The 25,255-nt window shown below is 44.9% G+C and overlaps 1 protein-coding gene across 2 annotated transcripts in view; it reads left to right on the top strand.

Annotated features, from left to right (window-relative positions):
- LOC124546000 (cytospin-A) overlaps positions 1 to 25,255 on the top strand; it is a 947,875-nt gene that overhangs the window by 849,534 nt on the left and 73,086 nt on the right. For both annotated transcript variants that reach the window (XM_047124972.1, XM_047124971.1), the window contains exon 4: positions 4,498 to 4,786. In XM_047124972.1, coding sequence (XP_046980928.1) covers positions 4,498 to 4,786 — 289 coding nt within the window. The remainder of the gene's footprint in view (positions 1 to 4,497; positions 4,787 to 25,255) is intronic.

The raw sequence follows: 25,255 nt of genomic DNA, 5'->3' as shown, positions 1-25,255 counted from the left end.
GACTATTATTCATTTCTTCTGGACGCTATGTAAAATCTTAAACTGACATCATTTTGAAGCCTAGATCTAGCTTTCCTGTATGCTGATGTGCAACCAGTGTTAGTATAGTTAATTGTATGTCTTCATTGTATTACAAAACTCGGGGCTCAATCTGGGAATTCTCCTAAGAGATACACGCGGTGTATTCCTAAATTTCCATTGTAGATTTACAATGCATGTAAGATGTTAAACAGAAACGACGTTCGAAAACTAATATACCGCTTCCGTGCTGCCGGAGTACGTTGAAAAAAATTTGTTCTGCAATATCTTGCCTATTCTGGATAGTAGTGTAATTGTGGCTGCGGCAGTCACCACATCTGAATTACAGTGGTGTCCAAAATTAAGCAACAAACCGCTATTTAACCGTGCTGTGTACAATTCACGATATAGTCATACAAACTGTCAACAGATGGCCATAGGATCGTGTCCTTCACGGAAGATGGCAATGCGGTCAACGGAAAACCACGCCAACGATGACACCAGGGCACGTATCGAACCGAGTAGTGTTTGCCGGGTAGTTCCACGTCCACAATCGCTGCGTCCACAGTCACAGTTTGTGCAATATGGCACAGAGAAAACGCTTTCCAGACTTTTCTGCGATGGAGAGCAATAGGGAGAATGGCAGCAGGACAGTCGCAAAATTCATGTGGCCCCATGGCTTAACGTGAATCGTTCTGTTGTTTCTCCGATGTGACGACAGTTTGTAGAGATCGAAACTGTATCCCGAAGACCAGCGCAGGGCCGACCACGTGAGACATCAGTAACAGTGGACCGTTATTTGGCTGTAAGGGCACGACCGTACTGCCTTAGTGCTGCGCAGCTACTGGCATCTGACCTCGCAGCATCTACTGGACGTATTTTTTCGATGCAAACGGTGTACAGAAGGCTTCAGCAGAGTGGTCTTTACTGTCGGAGGCCTGCTGTATGTGTACCTCTGACACATCTTCACAGACCCTGGACAGTCGAACACTGGCCCAATGTTCTTTTCACAGGAGAGCGATTCGCATCTGAAGGGAATGTGGAACACGATTTCGAGACCTGAACATTATGAAAGACACAGATATCGAGGAGAATCACTAATGTTATGGGTAGGGATTATGTTGACCAATCCAACACTTCTTCATGAAATTGTACGAGTCAATCGGAAAGGTTTAATTGCTGTCAGGTATCGTGAAGAGGTCTTGGAACCTCGTGTACGATTGTTGCGAGGTACTGTGCGTCCAGATTTGATACTGCTCGACCTCATAGAGGACCAGTGGTTGATGTTTTCATGGAGACGAAAGATACTATACGCATGGCTTAGCGTGGCGTGCTCGCTCTCCCGATTTGAATCCCATAGAGCTTGTCTGGGATGCACTAGGGTGACGGGATGCATCACGCCAGCATTTGCATCCATTCTGCAATACTTGAGAGCTACTCTGCAGGAAGAGTGGACGTAATTGCCTCAACATGACATTGATGACGTTATTCACACCATGCGCCGTCGTTGTCAGACATCTATTGCTGCCAGAGGTGGTCAGACCCCATAGTGAGCACGTTAACCAGTTGTCGGAATGTGTGTGCAAATCTGTTAAAGTTGTAAAAAACGAAGAACATTTTCGTCTACTGTTCTGCGTGTTGCAGTTCACGTTCTTTATTCTTTACATTGTTTCTACTTTGCAATCACCTGTTTATACTGTTTTGTGGCAAAATAAACACAACTTTCCAAAACTTCCGTTTGTTGCTTTAATTTTGGGTATCAGTGTACTAAACTGCTAACCGGGGTTACGGTTGTGGTTGCCGGTTCTTTCACAGCTACGGGAGCTGTGATAGAGGTATGAATCAAAATGCCTTTAGTTACATTTTTTCGTGTGTCATTAATTCGTACGATGCATTTCGGACTCTGAGGTCGATCGTCAGGTACAAATAGTAATACAAAATTTACATTTGTTCTTGGGTGAGGTGGAACGCATGTTTCTTTCCTGAGAATGTTAGATGTTAGGTTTTGTATTTCGTGAATCAGGTGCGGAAAATATGTGAGAAACAGTGGAAAAAGCAATGGAAAACGTACCAAGTAAAGCAGGAAGAAAATTTTTAAAGTCAGCTTACGTTGGTTTATTCGTTCCGTCATCGCACATCGCATCGCATCGCATCACATAAGTTTACATGTTAGTTTACACATTTTAGAAACACTTCATTCAACTTGCTTGAAAAATGAGTTATTACACACCATATGCTAGAAACCAAACGCATCATGAACAGGATAGGAATAATAATTTAATAATACTGTAATGTAACGGAATAGGAAAAATTTAATGATACTACACAATGCAGCCAATGGTAAGACCCTAAATCTATTAGAACAACTGCAAATATACCTCCATAAAATCAAAAATGAACACAGATTTCATTAGCCACAGTTACTTACTAATTTTATAGACCTTAAAATTTATTCCTTGCATATGTCCACTTCGTAATACATTTCTAGCATTACTTGATAAACTTCATCTATGATCAAACGTTAAATTATATATGAGAAGTGTTTTTAAAGTGCATTAACAAATGCTCGCCTTGAGTGACGTGATGTGCGATGACAGAAAGAATGAACCAAGGTATGGTGACATTAAAAGGTTAAAAATGTTCTTCCTTGTTTGTACGGTCAAGTTTTTAACTTTTTTATTCCACTGTTTCTCACATTTTTCCGCACACTATTCATGAAATACAAAATGTAAAATTTAACAGCAATATGCAGGAATATGCATTTCACCTAACTCTATACCAAATGTAAATTATGTATTACACGAATTGCATCTAATGATCCGAAATGCATCGCATAACTTCATAAAACACGAAAAAGTTGTGACTGAAGGCATTTTTATTTTAACTTCCTGTGTTCTGAATACAGTCACGTTCACAGCTGCAAAATATGGATGAAATGAAAATATTTCATTTATGTTTACTGAGTTGTGGGAGGTTCAGCAAATAAGAGCAGATCGAAGCGTCGTCCCACCGTTTCCATCATTCCCTGTGTTCTACCTTTCCGTGTATTGTGCGTGTCCTTAATCTTTAATGTTCCTTGATAAATATCCCCGCTTATTTTGTCCAGCAGGTATTCTATCCCGGCGATACCTCCATGACTAAACAGCACCATTCCGGGCGCAGTACCTCGTGTAATATGAAACAGATCTAGCCTGTCGCGATTTGTCACTGCCAGTCTCATCGTTCTTTTGCTTGAAGAGTGAGCTGTACCCTTTATTTGCCGATTTCTTTTCCGACAGGTGTGTGCATGTGTTTCAGCCGGTAGGTCGGCGTCCAGAGGCATCTCGGACGGGGCAGTGAACGCACGCAGGTGTCCTTGCGAAGGTCGGCCGGGCCGCCGCGCCGTTTTGAAGCGTGGGCGACAGACCGGAGGACGCAGTGGAGAGACGGTCTCGTCTGGTAGCTCGCGATCCGACCGCCGCGCCGGTGAGACGTAGTGCCTCTTGCGCGTGCGCGTGGCAACGCCGCGCAGCCCAGCCTGGCATTGAAATGATAACGGTCAGCACAGGCAGAGCCCCGCGTCCCGCCCCTCCCCCTACCAATGCCGTGGGTACCCCCACTCTGTAGCTACCGCGCTCTCTCTCTCTCTCTCTCTCTCTCTCTTCACCACCTCGTCTCTCCTGACTCCAGTCTCGTATGAGCAGTCCGCGGCGAAAGTTGACTGCTGTGTTTTGCGGGTGTGCGCGGTGCTCTCCGTGTTCGTTATGGACTGAGCAGTGTTCCGTGTTTCATCAGTAACAGACGCGCATGGCCGAATAGCGGAGGAAAAGTGTACGTGTTTATGTGGAGAAATCTGCGTGTCTACTGGTAGGATCTGACAGTAAGAATTGACAGTGTTCCTCCAAAGCTGTTGCGGAGAGGAGAACAGCGATCAAGCGTTTGGACTGACAGGTGATCGATTTGAAAGATTTCGTTGTACCCGCCAAGTGACTGCCGCTCTCAGTCTGTCTTTACGAGGCATCATTACTGATGTCAAGAGTTAGTTGCGTGGTACAAACAGTATCCGGATCTTGTGTCGGCATTTAGTAATGTGAAGCTCTCTCTTATGGACACCTTGACATTCCGCTTGGATTGGTTTCAGTGATGCTGGGGCAGTCGAATGATGCGCGCTCCGGGAATTGGGAGTTGTTATTCGAAGAGATAGGGTCGCGTAAACGAGTTGGAATACTTCGCGCATCCAAGGTGTCGTTCTGTCCCCGCTATGTTCATGACAGTTTTTAATGTGCTGACGTGACTGTGTGGTCATACATAAAAAAGAGTAACATTCTTGTGTTTTAATACAACTCGATTTAAGTTTTCTCTGTGCTCAGACACCACGGAGGAGTTGTGCGCGTGTTCGGTTTTGTTACTGTGTGAGCCCGTGAGCGTCGGGGTTTCCTTGTTCCTTGTGTGTTTGGGCTGTGCTATTATGATGAAGCTGAAATCGCTGTTTCGCGGCAGACACGCGGCGTCTTCGGCCGGGGGCGGCGCGGGCGGCGGCGCCGGGCCCAAGGGCGGCGCAGCGGCCGAGCCCTCGGGGCCCAGCATGGTGGACGTCGAGGGTGGCTCTCTGGCCCTGCAGCAGCAGCAGCAGCAACAACAACAACAGCAGCAACAGCTACAACAACAGCAGCAGCAGCTGGCCGCGCAGTACCAACAGGTGGTCAGCGAGAAGGCGCGCTTGGAGGCGCGCCTCGCGGTTCTGCTCGACGCCGAGCACGAGGTCCATACTCTCAGGGAGAGGCTCCAGGTACGCCGATAACGCTGTCTTGCAGGGCAGAATACTACTACCAGCTGTCTAGCATTGTGTGCGGACCAAAAGCGCGCTTGAGCCACGATAAGAGGAAAGTGCGCTGAGCGCATGCGCAACCGGTGTAGCGTAGACCTTGAGGTAAACATGAGCCGTCTCATTGTTGACGTGTTCAGAACGCCAATGTTGGTAACTCTGGCTGTAGCGTCGGTGCGAGCTAAGGTTGCCAACTTCTACAATACCCCAATTACGAACACCAATCGTAACTCCACATTTTTACCCCGATGGTTATAATTTTATTTAGGGAAGGGTTTGTGCTGTGTACTAAACAGAAAGTTTACCGTAATCGGTGTACAGTAGTTAGTGAATTAGGCACTCAACGTGTAAATACTGCAGAGCTCTTACTAAACAGTTCAAAATTTAGACATTAAACACAAACATACGAGGGAATTCAATAATTATACAGACAAATTGATGTAAGCAAAACAGTGTTTGTACAAAATAAATATTTTACTAGTTCACTACATAATCCCTACTAATATTAGTACGCTTGTCCCAATGATGAACTAGTTTTTTGTCTTATATGCGTGATGCAAAGAAGTCGTAACTTTTCATGGAGCTACTTTCTTACAAATTCTTTCACCCCGTCGTTGTTGCTGAACAACTTTCTACGTAGTGCTTCCTTCAGTAGACCAAACAACCGAAAATCCGAAGGAGCCAAATCTGGACTGCTGGGAGGATGAGTTGGTTGTCTCCCAACCCATTTTTTTTTTCAATGGTATCTTGAGCCAACTGGGATGTGGGCCAGCAATGTCGTATCTCCGCCTTTTCTGTGAGATCCGCGATGTTTTCATTGCTGGCTCCACTTGATCAGAGAGTCTGAGTAGTACGTACTGTACTGTACACCGATCCTCCAAAAAACCACTAAATACATCTTGGGCATTCCAAAAGGACGATCAACATTTTCCCGCTGATAATTGAGTTCTGAATTTCTTTTGGATAGGTGTGCTGGCGTGCTTCCATTCCATGCTTTGTCTTTTGGAAACTGGTTCAAAATAGTGGATCCAAGTTTCATTACACGTCAAAATCTTGTTGTATGAAAAGCGTTCTTTCAAGTCTGTCCACACTCTGACTCTTCTTTGCTAGTGGTGTTCCGTTAACTCCTTCGGGACCCACGTTATACTTGAGCTTGTTACTGATAACGTTTTGACTTGTTCCAACATTTGCGGCAAATGTTATATGCTCTATGTTCAACTGTAACATACCGGTCTTTTTGAATAACCCCGTCAGTGCGAGCTTCAGGCGAAGGAGCTGACGCTTCAACTGCCCGGACAGAACGTGCTCATTAGTCACTGAGGTTCGACCGTTTTTGAACCGCTCTGCCCACTGAACAAAAATTTCCTTGGTTCCTACAACTTCTGCCATACAAAATTATTCAAGAAAAGATAGTAGACGGTTCTTCATCTTCTGAAAACAATAGAAGTATCACTGAATTTTGTTCAGCTAATGCGGCGACTAGAATCGAACACGCCATCGTCAAATGCAGTAATGAGGTTACGAGCAAAACAATTTTTACCCGAATCAGCTGTTCTAAGGGCATCCCAGTGATGCCAACGTAAAGTCGTGTACAACTCCTACAAACTGTTACATTTCTACATTAATTTGTCTACAGAATTATTGACTATCCTTCGTATTAGATCATTCCATCGTGAGACTAATCTCTAATAAAATCGTGTTTGCTTTAGGCAGAAAGTTTTTCTCATTTTTAGAGTTTCCAGAAATTCCTGACTACTGTAACTATAATTCAAGTTTATCTGAACTTCTCATTTTAAAAGCTACAAGAAACTTAGGTTTCTTACAGCACACCTTTGAACGGAGTCCACTTCTGTGTCGTTATTGACAAAAGAAGAAAAGAAACGCAACAATCGTGACAGCTGACAGTTGATGGCTATTGCAGACGCGTAATTTTTGTTGGTTCGGAGGTGTAATTGGAATTAGATAATCTGAAGGAAACTACTTAAAAAACAAACAAAGACGAAAGACGAAGGAATTATGTGAATGGGACGGAAACAGGTAGATGCGATGGACATACCCAATTTCAGAAAAATTGGGTGATTTATTGGAGTGAAATGGCTTCACAAATTGGGCAAGCGAATAATGTGTTGGTCCAACTCTGATCCTTATGAAAGTAGTTACTCTGATCCTTATGCAAGCAGTTATTCGGCCTGGCATGAATTGATAGGGATGTTGGATGTCCTCTTGACGAATACGGTGCCGAATTCTGTCCAACTGGCGCGTTTCATCATCAGAATCTCGTGAAGGTTGGAGGGCCGTGTTCATAATGCTCCAGACGTTCTTAATTGGGGAGATACATTCAGTGTGGGCGGGCTGAAATGTAAGCCCAGAATGTCTTGCCGTGAAGGGCAACAAAACGGGGTATAGGATATCATCGACGTACCGCTGTGCTGTAAGCGTGTCCTCAATGACAACCAAAGGGTTTCTGCTGTGAAAAAGCAGCGCTGGCTACAGGGCCGTACGGTGAGCGACAGTCAGATTGGTATCCCACCGCTGTCCGGGGCGTCTCCAGACACATTTTCGCTGGTCATCAGGGATCAGTTCTACTCCAGTCAATGGAGACGCCTCGGACAGCTGACTGTCTCCCGCTGTACGGCCCGACAACCAGGAGTGATAATGTGGGGTGCTATTTCTTTTCATAGCAGGAACCCTTTGGTTGTCATCCACAGCACCCTCATGGCATTGCGGGATGACGGTCTTCTACGCTCGTTTTGTTAGCCTTCGGGATTACATTTCAGCAAGATAATGTCCGCCCACACTCAGCGAGAGTTTCTACTGCGTGTATTCCTGCTTGCCAAACCCTACCTTGGCCAGCGAGGTCGCTGGATTGCACCCTAGTTGAGGAAGTCTGGAGCATTGTGAGTAGAGCTCGCCAACCAGCTCGGGACTTTAACAAAGTAACGCGCCAGTCGGACAGAACTGGGCACTATATCCTTCATGAGTACACCCAACAATTCCATCAGTCGATGCCAAGGCGAACAACTGCTATCTTAATGACCAGAGGTGGAGCACGCGTTGTTGACTTGCTCAATTGATGGAGTTCTTTCTCTTAAATAAACCACAAAGTTTTCCTGAAATTGGATTGGGTTGTTGTAGGGGAGGAGAGCAGACAGCGAGGTCATCGGTCTCATCGTATTAGGGAAGGATGGGGAAGGAAGTCGGCCGTGCCCTTTCAAAGGAACCATCCTGGCATTTGCCTGGAGCGATTTAGAGAAATCACGGAAAACTTTTCTGAAATTACAATCATTTGTTTGTCTGTACATGCACATAACATATAACGATTTCCGTCATATTCACACAATTCCTACGTGGCGCGTCGTGTCCTTCTTCTTCTGCTAGTACGTAGACACAGTTGTTAAGTTTCTTTGACAAATAACTTACGCTACAACTGCAAATTCAATGAAAACGCATTTTCTGATAAAAGTAGTGGGATGGCTAAAATGGTTCAAATGGCTCTGAGCATTATGGGACTTAACATCTGTGGTCATCAGTCCCCTAGAACTTCGAACTACTTAAACCTAACTAACCTAAGGTCATCACATACATCCATGCCCGAGGCAGGATTCGAACCTGCGACTGTAGCGGTCACGCGGTTCCAGACTGAAGCGCCTAGAACCGCACGGCCACACCGGCCGGCTAGTGGGATGTAACGTATCACGATAACCGATAAATGTGATAAGACAACTTCATACATCATTATATTGATCAGCAACATATCGGCCCAACTCTGATGCAATTTCGGCAAATGAATACACGGACAAGAGTAACTTATCGGGAAAATATTGAATATGGGATTTTGCTGTCCCATACAATGTCGATACACCATAATGTTTTAAACGCTCATCTACGGGGTATCTCTAACCGTATGTGACGTTTAGCAGCCCTACTGTCAGTTGACAGTGCCCACACGCTGGTTGTCCTTCCGGCACGAGGTAGGACTAAACGCGCACTCCTTGTCACCATTCGCAGGAAGGTGCGGCCAGACAAGGGAATCCCGTCATAAAGACCCTGGTGGCGTGAGCAGGGCCGGTTTCCAAGCGACACAAGCCGTCGCCTAGGGCGCCAAGTGGAGAGCGGCGCCAGAGGTTTAGCAGCTGTACAAGACTCATCCCAATTAGTAGCGGCCACTTGGAGTGCTACACTGAGAGGGCGGCCAAGTGCAAAATTAGTGTACAGTGCGTATCACAGTTAGTAGTGGAAAATGAGACGGGTGAAAGTGTAAGAAGGGAAAAGGGAGGGAGATATAAATGTTATTTCCAAAGTACCCCAAGGAAATGTGATAGGATCGTTACTGCTTACAATATACATACACCAAAAAAAGCTTTGCATCACCTCGGTTTCGAGAGTTCCGGAACATGTACAGAATATTGAAATAGAGATCAAAATAAACAGCATTTCCGCGCTTTTTATTGCTCACGAAAACCGCACATTGCATGTTGTACCACCACACAGCGAGACCTTCAGAGGTGGCGGTTCAGATTGCTGTACACACGGGTACCTCTAATACCCAGTAGCACGTCCTCTTGTATTGATTATGCCAGTATTCGTCGTGCCATACTATCCAAGTTCATCAAGGCACTGTTGGTCCAGATTGTCTCACTCCCTTCGGCGTAGATCCCTCAGAGTGGTTGGTGAGTCACATCGTCCATAAATAGCCCTTTTCAATCTATGCCAGGCATGTTCGATAGGGTTGATGTCTGGAGAACATGCTGGCCATTCTAGTCGAGCGATGTGGCAACGGCCTTGCCACAGTGGATACACCGGTTCCCGCGAGATTACCGAAGTTAAGCGCTGTCGGGCGTGGCCTGCACTTGAATGGGTGACCATCCAGCCGCCATGCGCTGTTGCCATTTTTCGGGGTGCACTCAGCCTCGCGATGCCAATTGAGGAGCTACTTGACCGAATAGTAGCGGCTCCGGTCAAAGAAAACCATCATAACGACTGGGAGAGCGGTGTGCTGACAACACGCCCCTCCTATCCGCATCCTCAACTGAGAATGATACGGCGGTTGGATGGTCCCGATGGGCCACTTGTGGCCTGACGACGGAGTGCATTCTAGTCGAGCGATGTGATTACCCTGAAAGAAGTCATTCACAAGATGTGCACGATGGGGGCGCGAATTGTCGTCCATGAAGATGAATGCCTCGCCAATATGCTGCCGATACAGTTGCACTGTCAGTCGGAGGATGGCATTCACGTATCGTACAGCCATTACGGCTCCTTCCATGACCACCAGCGGCTTACGTCGCCCCACATAATGCCATCCCAAACACCTGCACCTTGCTGCACTCTCTTGACAGTGTGTCCGAGGCGTTCAATCTGACTGGATTGCCTCCAAACAAGTCTCCGACGATTGTCTGGTTGAAGGCATATGCGATGCTCATCGGTGAAGAGAACGTGATGCAAATCCTGAGCGGTCCATTCGGCATGTTGTGGGGCCCGTCTGTACCGCGCTGCATGCTGTCATGGTTGCAAAGATGGACGTTGCCATGGACGCCGGGAGGGAAGTTGCGCATCATGCAGCCTATTGCGCGCAGTTTGAGTCTTAACACGGCGTCCTGTGGCTGCACTAAAATAATTATTCAACATGCTGGCGCTGCTGTCAGGGTCCCTCCGAGCCCCATAACCCGTAGGTAGTGATCATCCACTGCCGTTAGTAGTCCTTGGACGGCCTGAGCGTGGCGTGTCATAGACAGTTCCTGTCTCTGTGTATCTCCTCCATGTCCGAACAACATCGCTTTGGTTCACTCCGAGACGCCTGGACACTTCCCTTGCTGAGAGCCCTTCCTGGCACAAAGTAACAATGCGGACGCGATCAAACCGCGGTATTGACCATCTAGGCATGGTTGAACTACAGACAACAGCATCCGTGTACCTCCTTCCCGGTGGAATGACGAACTGATCGTGTAGTCCGTGCGATAACGTAACAGAGATGCTCTACAAACTCGAGTCGCAGATGCTACAAGAATGGCGTTGTGCGTCACGGAGAGCTTTACTATTTGAATTTCGATAGATTACTTTACGGCAAGAGTCAGACAACAGGTTACTTCCTCCCACATACATCTCATGAAACGACCAAGTCGAGGAAATTCGAGAAATTAGACCTAATATAGATACCTGTTGACGAGTTAGACCTATTGATAACAATTTTTTTTTTCAATGTCCCATACGCGAGTGGAACAGGGGAAAAGAGGGGGGGGGGGACCAGTTTGTGACACCAGAAATATCCTGCACCACTCAACGTAAGATGGCTTCGGAGTATTGCTGTATATGTAGAGAGGGGATGCGGCAAATGACTAGTAGGTTGTGTGGAGAATTCTTCAGTAACCGGCATTGAGCGTGAGAAGCGGCGTGGGTGGAGTAAACTTCACCTCCCGTGTAGAGCAGCCATATCTTATCCGAGGAGTAACCGCAACCTTTTGATTATTACCTCGAGAAAACCAAGCTGCCAACATGAAGCGTGGTGACAGAGTAATCCTATACATTATAATCTCCGTTCAATGCGACAGTTTCCCCAACGATTAATAATTTGACAGAAAAGGTTGTATAAGTCTGCATTTTGACTGTTACGGAAACGTGCCCTCTTGGAAATCACCTCGGTGTCGTTCCGGATGTCCATGGCATGCAAGGATTTCTTCATCCCAGGAGAGAGGAAGAAGTCACTGCATGCGGAGAATACGGGGATGAGGCAAAATTTGAAAGCGAGTGTTAGTGTTTCCTGTGCAGGATAAGTTGGGGAGTTGCAGTGTGGCAGAAGCAACCACTGTGGACAGCTATTACGTATTAGTGCGACAAAAAAAACACTACCTTGCCCGATGAGGGTCCGCATGTTTGCACCGATTGCATCGCTTCTTTGTCTCGAGGTTATAATGATGAATCGAACGCTTGTCAGTGTTGACCAGGCGGCTAAAGAAGGCAACTGGATTGAGCGAACCTAGCTCAACATCTCCGCGTTGTTCGCTGAGCGCTTTCAGTGATTGAGAAGAATTATGTGCCAAGCGAGCGGCGAAATTCGTCATTTTTAAAACGTCGTGTAAGATGTTTGCGAACTGATTAACGACTGATATTTACTTTTCTCAGAACCGCCGCGATAGTGAAACGCAGGTCTTTAGATTCCAGGTTCTTTCCAGAGAGACGGTCGGAGACTCCATTCTTGACTATTTTGACTACACTGGAGGCATTTATCACCCTACCATTGTGTCATATGATGGTACATTGTTTCAGACACCTGCAGCAAATGAGCATAAGTATTTTTGCAGCGTTGTTCTCCTTCAAAGACAGAAAACAAATTACCGTGCTGCTCATCAGTAATTGAAGTGAATTATTGGAATGCGACTCCATAACATTTCATGTCGGGAATCTTAAGATGTGTTTAATAATGACACTAATGACAAAAAAATTCCCCTGATACCTTTTTAATGTGCAATCCGAAACACTGTCAAGCTTCGCATTTTTCGCACGCAAAGATCATAGCCATAGGTGAAATGAACGAAAAAGGGATTAGTGGCCGAATCAGTTTCCAGACTAAAATTTACCCAGTCAGCCATCAAAAAATCACAATAATATCGGCAACACACATTTTTTGTTCATCGTTACTGCTGCTATTCAGACACGCCTTCAAAATTTTAAGTATGGAATAAAAATAAAGTGCAACTGACGATCACATAAGGGAATCATAAGTGATGCATGTAGTGAAGTAATATCTTCCTCTTCTTTTTTTAGCCAACAGTTTGAAAGTAGTGTCAAAAGAAGTCAGCAGTTGCTAGTCCCACATTACAGTATAGTTCGGCAATCAAAGTAAGTAGCTATAGGATATAACCTTCAGTAGCTCAGTATCTTCAGACATGAAATAATTTAAGACTGTGGAATCGATGGTTCTAAACTAAATGTGCAGATCATAAATCACCTGTAACGTAGTCAGTAACGTTTTATACAATTCTCCGCAAAGAAAATATTCCAATTCAGTCAAGGACGATGACGGATTCTTAATTCTTTTGCAAGTACAGAACGTAGTGTCAAAATATGGTCCAAATGGTTCTGAGCACTATGAGACTTAACTTCTGAGGTCATCAGTCCCCTAGAACTTAGAACTACTTAAACCTAACTAACCTAAGAACATCACACACATCCATGCCCGAGGCAGGATTCGAACCTGAGACCGTAGCGGTCGCGCGGTTCGACTCTAGCGCCTAGAACCGCTCGGTCGCTACGGCCGGCGAACGTAGTGTCATATTAATACTGCAGTCAGTCTGTTTTGAAGACGAGAAAAGACTTCACATCTCAAGATGCACTCCTGCACTGACGGCCATGCAATGGACACGATACATAAAATGGTTGCATGTACCCCACTATAGCCGCAGCCACGAACGATGGCGGTTCGTGCCACGGACGGAGACACTGTTGTCGGTTCCAAGCGATGGTTGCGGTAAGCGCATGCGCGTGCAGGAAGCGTATATACTGCAGTTTATGTTACTTGTTTGATTGTGCTGAGCTTGTCGCTTATCACAATCGTCAACCGTGCCAGCTCGCAACAAATGGAATAAAAATTCGCTAAATAACTCGAGACGATGACGTTTAATGCTCGCATTGGCTACGACATTCATAGCAGAGCCCTCGGAACACGACTGAACGCTCATTGGCTGTGGGAGAATGCGTGACGTAGATGCACGGAACAAGGCTGAACTTGACCGCCACCCATCCTGACTCCAACTACAGTTAATTTCCCTTCCAGTGTCGCTCTAGGACTCATGCGTAGGAAGATAGCATACTGGATTGTATGCAGCCCTTGGTTTCTCTATTCACGATCCCGTCTTGCAGTTGGGAACTGTGTAAGACTAGAACTGTCGAGCCAATATTCAAGTTACCATTTCTAACAATCCTACCACAACAAAGGTCAAAATTTAATAACGATTGTTGTGTTGCTCACGCTGCTAAATACTGCATTTTCGGGCAACAGCTAAGTTATTATGCGGCAGGTGTAATTAGAGCACAGTTAATAAAGTCATTTCATGTAATAATGAATAAACTAGGCACTCATCTTTTCGTGTTTCCAACGCTGGTCTCGTTGTGAAATCATGGCTCAATCGTCGAAAATCTAGGTGGTGATGATTCCAAACTCGGATGCAAAAAGGCCTAGGTTTTATTCTGCTATATTCAAAGGTTTTGTAGATGCGCTTCACAAGATTACACCTTTCAAAGTTAGCACAATGGTGATGTAAAAAAAAAAAATAATCAGCACTCCGAATTTAAGTTACACTTCTTTTTTATTGCTTTTGTTGCGATAGCACGTAACACACAAAACATCACTTCACAGTACAAAACATACTTGAAAACATCTTCCTCACTGTTAAAGTTCACATTTTATAAGCAGACTACAATACGCGTCTTTCCAACATGACGTCCAAAACTTGACTTTTTCAAGGTCCGACACTCTAACAACTAACTAATAATCGCTTACGCGCCCAAAAATCAGAGTTACAAGTACGTCAGAGATCATAGTGACATAAGAAAGAATACACATAAGAATAATATCATTGCAACATAAACATATCGATGTATCAAAGTACCTCTACATTAATGAAATCAAATCTGAATGTTGTCTCAGAAGTTTGTCAACTACTTTACAGAAACACAGTAAAATATTGCTGGTATCGAGAGGTTCAGGTGAAGTACCATAATGGTTACGTAATTCAAGTACCATTACACATTGCACGATAGCCAAGGCTTTTATTCTTTTTGTCCCACTGGGAGCTCTTTGTGCCGGCCGCGGTGGTCTCGCGGTTGAGGCGCTCAGTCCAGAACCGCACGACTGCTGCGGTCGCAGGTTCGAATCCTGCCTTGGGCATGGATGTGTGTGATGTCCTTAGGTTAGTTAGGTTTAAGTAGTTCTAAGTTCTAGGGGACTGATGACCACAGATGTTAAGTCCCATAGTGCTCAGGACCATTTGAACCATTTTTGAGCTCTTTGTAGTCACTTAGTTTGCAAAAGGTTAGATAATAGCAGTCCAACCAAGAATATTTTGGGTTTGCTGTTTGAGCTGTCACTGCGTTCTGTAGACTCGTCTTAAGCTTAACAATCACTCATGTGACAGTGGTCTTTTTACTAATCCTAAAGTCGTATTAATGCTTCTGTCTGATAGTAAGTTTAGCTGTTTTTCCCCCAAAAGCCGTTTATTTTAGTAAACTGCTTCTTTCTTAATCAGAAATATTTTGTCTGGAGGTTATCCTTATGGCGAAGTTCCACAATGGTTCTTATACACTACTGGCCATTAAAATTGCTACACCAAAAAGAAATGCAGATGATAAACGGGTATCCATTGGACAAATATATTATACTAGAACTGAAATGTGATTACATTTTCACGCAATTTGGGTGCATAGATCCTGAGAAATCAGTACCCAGACACACCACCTCTGGCCGTAATAACGGCCTTGATACGCCTGAGCATTGAGTCAAACAGAGCTTGGATGGCGTGTACAGGAACAGCTGCCCATGGAGCTTCAACACCGTACCACAGTTCATCAAGAGTAGTGACTGTCGTATTGAGGCGAGCCAGTTGCTCGGCCACCATTGACCAGACGTTTTCAGTTGGTGAGAGATCTGGAGAATGTGCTGGCCAGGGCAGCAGTCGAACATTTTCTGTATCCAGAAATGCCCGTGCAGGACCTACAACATGCGGTCGTGCATTATCCTGCTCAAATGTAGGGTTTCGCAGGGATCGAATGAAGGGTAGAGCCACGGGTCGTAACACATCTGAAATGTAACGTCCACTGTTCAAAGTGCCTTCAATGCGAACAAGAGGTGACCGAGACGTGTAACCAATGGCACCCCATATCATCGCGCCGGATGATACCCCAGTATGGCATGACAAATACACGCTTCCAATGTGCGTTCACCGCGATGTCGGCAAACACGGATGCGACAATCATGATGCTGTAAACAGAACCTGGAGTCATCCTTAAAAATGACGCTTTGCCATTCGTGCACCCAGGTTCGTCGTTGAGTACACCATCGCAGGCGCTCCTGTCTGTGATGCAGCGTCAAGGGTAACAGCAGCCACGGTCTCCGAGCTGATAGTCCATGCTGCTGCAAATGTCATCGAACTGTTCGTGCAGATTGTTGTTGTCTTGCAAACGTCGCCATATGTTACCTGAGGGATCGAGACGTGGCTGCACGATCCGTTACAGCCATGCGGATAAGATGCCTGTCATCTCGACTGCTAGTGATACGAGGCAGTTGGGATCCAGCACGGCGTTCCGTATTACCCTCCTGAACCCATCGATTCCATATTCTGCTAACAGTGATTGGATCTCTACCAACGCGAGCAGCAGTGTCGCGATACGATGAAACGGAATCGCGATAGGCTACAATCCGACCTTTATCAGAGTCGGAAACGTGATGGTACGCCTTTCTCCTCCTTACACGAGGAATCACAACAATGTTTAACCAGTCAACGCCGGTCAACTGCTGTTTGTGCATGATAAATCAGTTGGAAACTTTCCGCGTGTCAGCACGTTGTAGGTGTCGCTACCGGCGCCAACCTTGTGTGAATGCTCTGAAAAGCTAATCATTTGCATATCACAGCATCTTCTTCCTGTCGTTCAAATTTCGCGTCTGTAGCACGTCATCTTCGTGGTGTATCAATTTTAATGGCCACTAGTGTATGTTACTTAAACTAAAAAATTCCAGGTATCGTGCCACAAGCCCCACTGAGGTTATACATTATGGGTATTGTGTAGCATCGTGACTGTTCAAGGGGGGGGGGGGGGGGGGATCAAATGTTTCTGTTTGAGAGCATTGCTGTAACCTATATGCAACGTAGCGCGATTCGGTGCGGGTATATTCAGCACTGACATGTAGGCAATGGATTAGTATGGCATTCATGTCTTTCCGACATGCGTGCGGTAAATGACGTAACGTGAACTATGGCGAAGTTATTACCAAAGCCATCCAAACATGATCAGCGTGGTGTTGTTCTTTTCTTGGCTACCGAATGACAAACACCGGTAGACATCCATCGGAGAATAAAGATGTGTATGGGGGCAGCACGTCTATCGAAAACCAAAGTTGTGGAATGGTACGCAACAAGGGCTGCTGCTGCTTCATGATAACGCACGTTCCCATATAGCAAATGTCGTAACGCAGAAGATAGCCAGCTCAAGTGTGAGACGCTCGAGCAGCCACCCCTTGATCACTCCTCATCACGCCTTCAGTCCCTTAAGAAGGCTTCGAAGGGTCGACAGTTCCTGTCGGACGAGGATGTGCAGCAGGCAGATGTGGACTTTCACACGCAGCAGGACACCGTGTTTTACCATTCTGGTATCTTAAACTTGGTGCGTCTGTGGTATGATTGCCTTAATGCTCACGGCGATTGTGCCTGATTGGCATACGGATTCTCGGCTTTACGGCCTTCGACCGGAAACTTTTTCCATTAACTAAATTTCGAGCCTTCTCGGGCCCAACTTCAGAAGAGACTTGAAGTCAGATGGCTCTGAGCACTATGGGACTTAACTTCTGAGGTCATCAGTCCCCTAGCACTTAGAACTACTTAAACCTAACTAACCTACGGACATCACACGCTTCCATGCGCGAGGCAGGATTGGAACCTGCGACCCTAGCGGTCACGCGGTTCCGGACTGTAGCGCCTAGAACTGCTCGGCCACTCCGGCCGGCACTTGAAGTAACTTTCAGAAGTTAGAAACTCATATTGGTTGCTTTATACTAGATAATTGGATGTTTCCTCTTGCGTCGGTATGGACGGTATTAGTGTTACATAATCTGGCAGCGTCCATTTTCGTCGCCTATCGGCCAAGGAACGAAGCACTGTTTACACAACAAACGTAAGAGACACGTAGCTCCATCACTTCAGTAATAAAAACCGAGCGACGTTTCTCAGACACAACGAAAAAGCCTCTTTTGCACAAGACAGCCCATGTAACAACAAACTCCCCAAGAATGAAGCTACGTTCTATTTTGCAGCAAGCACCTAAATTGTATGTAAAGCATGAAGCGCTCTCATGAACTGCAGCTGTGGGACTGGGTACAATAGCAGATTCCCTCCAGTGGATGTGGAACTACAGTTACAAATAGGCGCATCAACTAAGTGGACGCTGATAGTTCTCATTCCCTGAAATACTGTAAGCACTGACATAACATAGACAGACAGGGCGTTTAATAATGACTCAGAACACTTCCGCTTATAGTACGAGGAGGGAAAAGAATAATGTAATGAAACTACTACGAGAAAAAGCTTTGGGAGTGTTTTAATCCAGTGTGTTTCCAGTGGAAGTGTTTCGTACTTCACAACTATATAAGCCTTTATGGGTGTGCCTACAAGGTACTCTATTTAACGTGGTCTAGTAATAGTAGTGGCAGATATAACAAGAATTTATGGGTGTACAAAATAAATGTTTTTTGACGTAGCGACTTCTGGGGAAAGGAGATGTAAGAAGACTGCACCAGCTAAGAATACTGGGAAATGAGGAAGATCTGGTTGGAAAGAAGGATGTGCAAAGATAACGAGTGCGTACAGAAACAGTGGTAATCGTTATTGTTGCCTTAGTAGCTATGTCATCAGCTGTTTTCTCAAGCTGGAGATGGTATTCAATTCTTTAATATAATACTGTAGATTATTCCAGAGTCGGGTGCCTGCTGCTGGAAGGGCTTCCTGAAAACGGATGAACGATGGAGTGGGACAGAAAAGATTTCGGCACGATGGGAACTGTGTTTCTGCCATGTTTTTCAGACAAGGGCGTTAAGATCGAGGGGAGACATGGGAGACAGTGTACGTTAAGACAATAGAGAAGACAGGGAGTATGGAAATCTCTGTGCCTGTGTGCACGCAGCATCGATAGCTGTGCATATGGTGGTGAAATATGATCAAAGAGTCGAACATCACAGATGCAACGTGCACAGGCCTGAGGAAAGCTTTCGAGGATACCATCACTGTAATCAATAATAGGAAGTCTAAGTGCTTGTAGTAGTTCATTTTTTATGTCAAGAGGGGAGAACTTTTTATGTTTGTGTAGGGCATGGAGAGATGCTGGTACCTTCTTGCACATTGCAATTATGTGCTTAGTCCAATTTAGATATTTGTATATTATTACTCGTAGAGTGGAGGAGAAAAGTTGATATTTGCCCCCATTTAGGGTTAATGTTGGTAGCGATTCCCAATAATTCGGCTAATGAGACTAGGATGACAAACAGGTACTGTTTGGGTTTCGGACAGGATGAGTTTTAACCCTATATCCTGCACCTATTTTGTTAGTGCACACAGATCGGTATTGAGATTCTCGACAGCTGCCTTTATGTTCATATAATGGGGTCATCAGAGTACATGTTGTATTTGCAGTAGGTCAAAACTAACAACAGAACATTGACATACCATGGAAAATGTATAGGGTTTAATACCGATTTCTGATGCTATCTGCCTCCATTGTGACTATATGGTGCCGAACATGACGCATTGCTGTCGTGGCGTCTGGTACCAGCGAAACCGTTGCACTGCAATTGGCGAGAAATTTAGGCTGCTACGTTTTGCAAGCAAAATGTCGAATTCGACTGTCTCAAAGGCTTTGCTAAAGTCGAAGCAGCACATGATAGTCGCCTCATTTGCATCTATGGCAAGCCTCAGACCATCTGTTACCTTTAGTAAAGCGAGGTTGTGCTGCGACGTTTAAGGGAACGTGATTGGTATTCGGGTAGTAGGTCTTTTGTGGTTAGGTATTGTGTTAGCTGGTCGCGAACTATACAATCGAAGGCCTTGGATAGTGCATTTTCACCTGGCATTACATTACTCTTCATTTTAAAATTTCTTCACCTTGTAGCGCCACAACGAACAAAGATCTGAACACTCGATGACTATTACAGTGTTGTTTAGCCGCTACTGTTGGCAGCAAGTGGTCACATAACCCTAGAGACCCGAAATCTTCCGACGCCTACGTATTCAAAACTATTGTAGGGAGCCATAGCTCAACGAACAAGAAAAAAATTGAACTTCACACACATTTATATACCAGAATTCTATATCACATGAAATTGTGTTTCAGTGCATACACTATCTCATCAAAAGTATCCGGATACTCTCGTGTAGATGTCATGAGAGCCGGATCCACCTGTACAAAAATAGGCTCTGAGTATTGTATTGTCAGTAGAGAAGCAGTAACGGCAGAATGGGTCGATCAGGAGGAGGAGATGATGATGATGATGATGATGATGATGATGATGATTGGTTTGTGGGGCGCTCAACTGTGCGGTCATCATCGCTCGTACAAAGTCCCATTTTTTTTTACACAGTACAGTCAAGCCACTGCCACGGATGATGATGAGGAGGAGGAGGAGGAGGAGGAGGACAACACAAACACCCGGGACCCCTTGATCCAGAGATAGCCACTAGGCCACGAACTGCCGACTCGATCAGGAGAGCTCTGTCATTTGGAACGTGGACTAGTCACGGAATGTTACGTGAGTAACAAATCCACCAGGGACATTTCAGCCCTTCCAAAGCTGCTCAGTAAGATTGTGAAATGGAAGCACGAAGGAACAGCCACAACTGAACCAAGACGAGCCACACCTCACGTACAGACGGACAGGGGCCGTCGAGCATTGCGGAAGGTGGTTGTAAAAAATCGCTTGAAATCCGCGGAAGCGATCATTCGTGAATTTTAAAGTGCTGCCAGCATTCCACCTAGGGCAACGACCGTGCGTAGGGCGTTAGAAGAAAGGGTTACGATGTCGAGCAGCTCCTCATAAGTCACACATTTCTGTAATCAGTGCTTAAGTTTGTGTCAACATCCGTCCGAAAAGTTCGGAGACTAATTTCTTTCCTGACTTACAAGCGACGTCAGCGCAGTAGCTACGGTGGCAACTTGAACTAACACTTCTAAAACAGATGGGATTCGACCAGTCAGTTTCCGGCGGCAGTGTAAGTAGTGGATGTTCAACCGTCGTGTGTCTATAATTCGTGTCTTAAACGGCAATGGAACAACATAACTAAGTCAGGTGTTCAACACGCTCTCCATAAAATGCTGAACAAAGAGAAATTTGTGTGTACAGTTAGTCCGACACACCTTAACTACCGAACAAAAACAGTGAAGCGTGGAAGCCTACTGCGGCATGAACGACATGCTGAACGTGGACAATTCTTTTCTGGAAAAAAGTCACGGTTGACGAGACTTCGTGTTACCAATATGAATCTACCGCAAAACTATAAAGTGCATAAATTCACACGGGATCTGAACACAAATCAGCGAAATGAAACAGTATTCGATGACTATTACAGTGTCATAACACGCAGTGTTCCGTTTGATGACATTCGCCAATCTGAGACCTGTCCTTTCCCCACACGAAATGGCGCGCGAGTTCGACTACATCTTAGATGAGAACTTTTCCAACGGTTTTCGCACTTAAAATCACCGCCTTAACATGTCTCTCTTTATCTGTTAACGCTTTCTCGAAACCTTTTGCACTGACGTTGCAAAGAACGACTCCACTGTACAGTGTATGACTGGCAGCGAGTGATTTTGGATGCTAAATCACGCTATACCCTATGACCATCGAATGGGAGGGTTTGAGGGTTTTGGTTTGGCAGTTGGTTAGGGAATGTTACTGCGTCATTTGTAATGCTAACAGTGAAGCACGGAGGAGGTTGTGTTACATATGGCGGTGATAGAGGTGAAGGTGTGCTCTCCTTATTGCGCTTGAGAAAACGCCAAATGCTGAAAGGTATGAGCACATTTTACATCATTGTGTACTGCATACACCAGAGGAACAGTCCGGAGGCAGTTACTGTTCATAACAGCATGACAATGCAGCCTGTCGCAATGCGGCATCTGCGAGGCAATGGTTAGTGGTCAGTAACATTTCTGCCCACAGTCCTGACCTCAACACCAGTGGAATGCTTTCGGGAAGAGTTAACATCGCTATCTCTCATAGTTTCGGCTGGCCAAGTGAAATGAAACAATGTTCGATGAGTATTAATGTGTTACAGCACGCTGTGCTTCATTGAACGATTTTATCAAAATAGAGTAAATTACGACTCGGCAACTGCAATTGAAATCTTTACCTACCATTTTGTATATGACTCCGAAGATATGTTAGTTTTACACATCTTGTGCGTCAGTATAGAACAACATATTAAGGTTTTTCGAGAGGCATGTGAACCACACGGAAATGATTTTTTGTTCTGTATCGCCGTGCTCAAGATCTGTTTAAGGGAGAAACCTATTTGTGAGATTGTGAGGTAATTTGCCACCAGCCTCAAATGGTTACGAAGCTTTCGTTGGCAGCATTTTCAGTGTCTAGAATGTCAGCAATAACAGACGTTGCATGTTACACCTCCTGCTGCGTTGCATTCCCCTACTTAGCTGAGAAAATGGGCCAAATCTTGCAATGCTGTGGAGTAACTTCTATTGGAATGTGAAAAGATGTCCTCAAAACTCGACACTCAAGATGGTGTCACTTTCGACAATTTTACATGTCATTAATTATAAGAGACTGGAAGAATGGCTTCGTGATCTAATCCTGGGCAGTTGTATAAGATTGGCTCATTATGAACAGTGCGAAATGATAAAGACTTCTGGCTAGGCAGATGCTATGTAACTCCTCCTACCCTCAAGTTTCCAATAATGTAATTTTGTATTGATTGCTACATCGTTTTATGCACGTTTCCTTGAAAGTGGCCGTCTCCTGTATCCAATAATGAAAAAGTCATGGGAGGCAATACTTAGTCGTTCCACCATATCTTCTATATCTGGAACTAGAGTGAGAGAGCGCACTGTACCCGCATTACGGTTCACGCCAGTTAAAGTCCTAGTCCAGCCTCCCAGATTTAGATTTCTCAAAATCGCTCAAAACAAATCGGTTGTTGACGGATCTTCGTTTGGAGAAGACACGAATTCGTTACAAAATCAGAGGTTGTGCCGTCCCTGATGACTTCGTCGTCGACTGGACGTTAAAACCCAGTCTTCCTTAAATACATCACAGTAGTCATTGTTTCGAAGATGCCGATTGGTGACACAGACCAGCTACTCGGACCCTTCCTCGTGTTGCTTTACACTCTTGGCTTCGCTTTTGTGAAAAGACGGAGCAAAGAACACAAAAGAACAATGGAGTTGTATTGAGCAGGAGCTGATCTAAAATTTGTGACGGGCTCTCCAGATTTAGCCTTTACTAAATCGTTTCAGGCAGATGTGACGCTGCTGCAAAGAAGAAATTGTCGCTAGTGCTCCCTATACGAGTCGGTCAGAAACAATGTGGAAAGCTGTAAGACGGTTGCAGAGGAGGTTGTGCTGAGAAATAATTGTTAAGAAAGAATGCGTTACGTTTCGCCGATTCACTGTTACTTAGCATTGAAGTTGGCCAATAGGTCGTCACGCGCGACAGTTGAAGCAGCCTGCCAAAGGCGGTGTTGCTGAACGTGTGATTCGTTTGTTTTCCTCAATCCGAAAAAGAGAGCGTTACAAAAATTAAACCGTTGACTGTAACAGGTATTGAACACGAGCCAACGGCTTAGGGTCCTGTGCTCTACCATCTACGCTATGAGAACAACTAGCATAACTGGCACCCGATTGTGTCGCAGATTTGTGTCTGCATCTCCGAAAATTGTATTAACGCAGTCGAGCTTTGTCGGAAGTGTTCGATCAGCTGCGAATGTACACGGAAAGAGGTTCGATGGGACAAAGATGGTGGCAGTCGTGACAAGGGCATCCACATCAGTGAACGTAGTGGTACTATGGCGCGTCATCGGTATTCTTTCGACGAATGCGGAGATATGCATTTAGCATACGGCGCTGCGGGTCAAATTGCCCAAGAGACCGCACAATATACAACGCGCGATTTCCGAACCGCGTTATTCCATGTGCGAATTAGTTTGTAGCGGCTGATAGACGAGTGAAGAAGACCGGAAGTTTTGTTGTAAACGAAGTTCACTTAACGTCAAAGTTTCGGAGCGTTCAGTTTGAAAAAAAGGTTCTTGATACCGTTCTTGCAAATCCTACCACCAGCTTTAGGGCCATTAGCAATAATTCGTCGGGAGTAAGAAATGTTAATCCGATGCTCTTAGATTGTGCCTAAATACAGTAGACATATCGGTTCGTTGCGACAGGTTTCGTACGCTTTAGTACTGGAAGACCTACACGACAAGAACATATTTCCCTATAACCTACAGGAAATAGAGGGTTTGATAAAAAAAGGGCTATCCTTATCGGAATCGGTATTCCCTGTAGTACTTAGGCCTAAATCAATACATCGAAATTCCAGATTTCTAAAGGAGGGTGCCGTGAAAAGACGAGGCATGTTTCACTAGAAAAGGCCCATTCAGTTCTCGAAACGGCGTCATTTGGAACAACGAAAATACGCATGGCAATTATGTGATGTTTGGCGTGAATATTTAGGCAGGTTTGCTGAATCCCGTCGTACTTAAACGGACGGACGTATTTAGCAGTTTATGTGAACGTCCTTCCATTGCATTGAGAAGATGATCCTCCGGTGGTCCGTCATGCAACATGATACCAACATGACGGCGCACCGCCACACTACGCTGTTCGTTTGCCAGATCTTACCGCTTTAAATTTTTATCTGTGGAGAGGTATGAAGAAATTCGTCCACGAGACTCCAGTAGGCACCGTAGAAGAGCTTCTTGCGAGGATAATTTTAGCCTTTGATGAAATCAGGAAAACTGTTGATTTCGGAAAACCTGCTGACTGCGTAACGCAGCGTTTTCAATTCGTGCATTCAGATTAGAGGGCGACGCTTTGCGCAGTTGTGAATAGTTACTGTTACTTTTCGTCCTTGATTATTTTGTTGTTACATGAACGACTTGAGGAAATGTATTTATTGCTTCATCATTATCATTATTTTTCCCCTCTCTTTGTTACGTTTCTGGCTGTTGCCTAACAAGGAGAGGTACGTAATGGTGGCATCCGTGTTTTCAAACAATCGGAATTTAGCTTGATACGCTAGTGCGTTAAACAGAAGTATACTACATAAATGGTCGCCTTAACATAGTGGAATGGGATACCGTTAACATACATAAGGTTGGTCGCGTGTTTTGACATTGTCTATTTTTAAATCTCTGTCGAAATTACTTAGATGATAATGTTTGTTCAGTTTTGTGGCTTAAATATAATTTTTTTATTTCTATTCCTCTGTCACATCATTGAATCATCATATGAACTTTTTTATTTGCTCTCACTATTATTTCCTATCATTCTTTTTTCATTAGCGAGCTTTGTTCATATGATTTTTGATTATTTTCGCTTATTAACGTCGATTTCATTTCGCCCTTGTTACTGCATTCGTTATTTCTGTTCCTCTTTGTAGTTGAATTTCGGTTTTACTTATGATCCCTCCTTTCGTTTACCTCTTCATTTGCGTCATTTTTTCCATAGTACAAC

This window comes from Schistocerca americana, chromosome 8 (assembly GCF_021461395.2).
Source record: "Schistocerca americana isolate TAMUIC-IGC-003095 chromosome 8, iqSchAmer2.1, whole genome shotgun sequence".
Classification (NCBI taxonomy): Eukaryota; Metazoa; Arthropoda; class Insecta; order Orthoptera; family Acrididae; genus Schistocerca; species Schistocerca americana.
The sequence above is the reverse complement of the archived record's forward strand: the minus strand, read 5'-3'. Positions and strand labels throughout refer to the sequence as shown.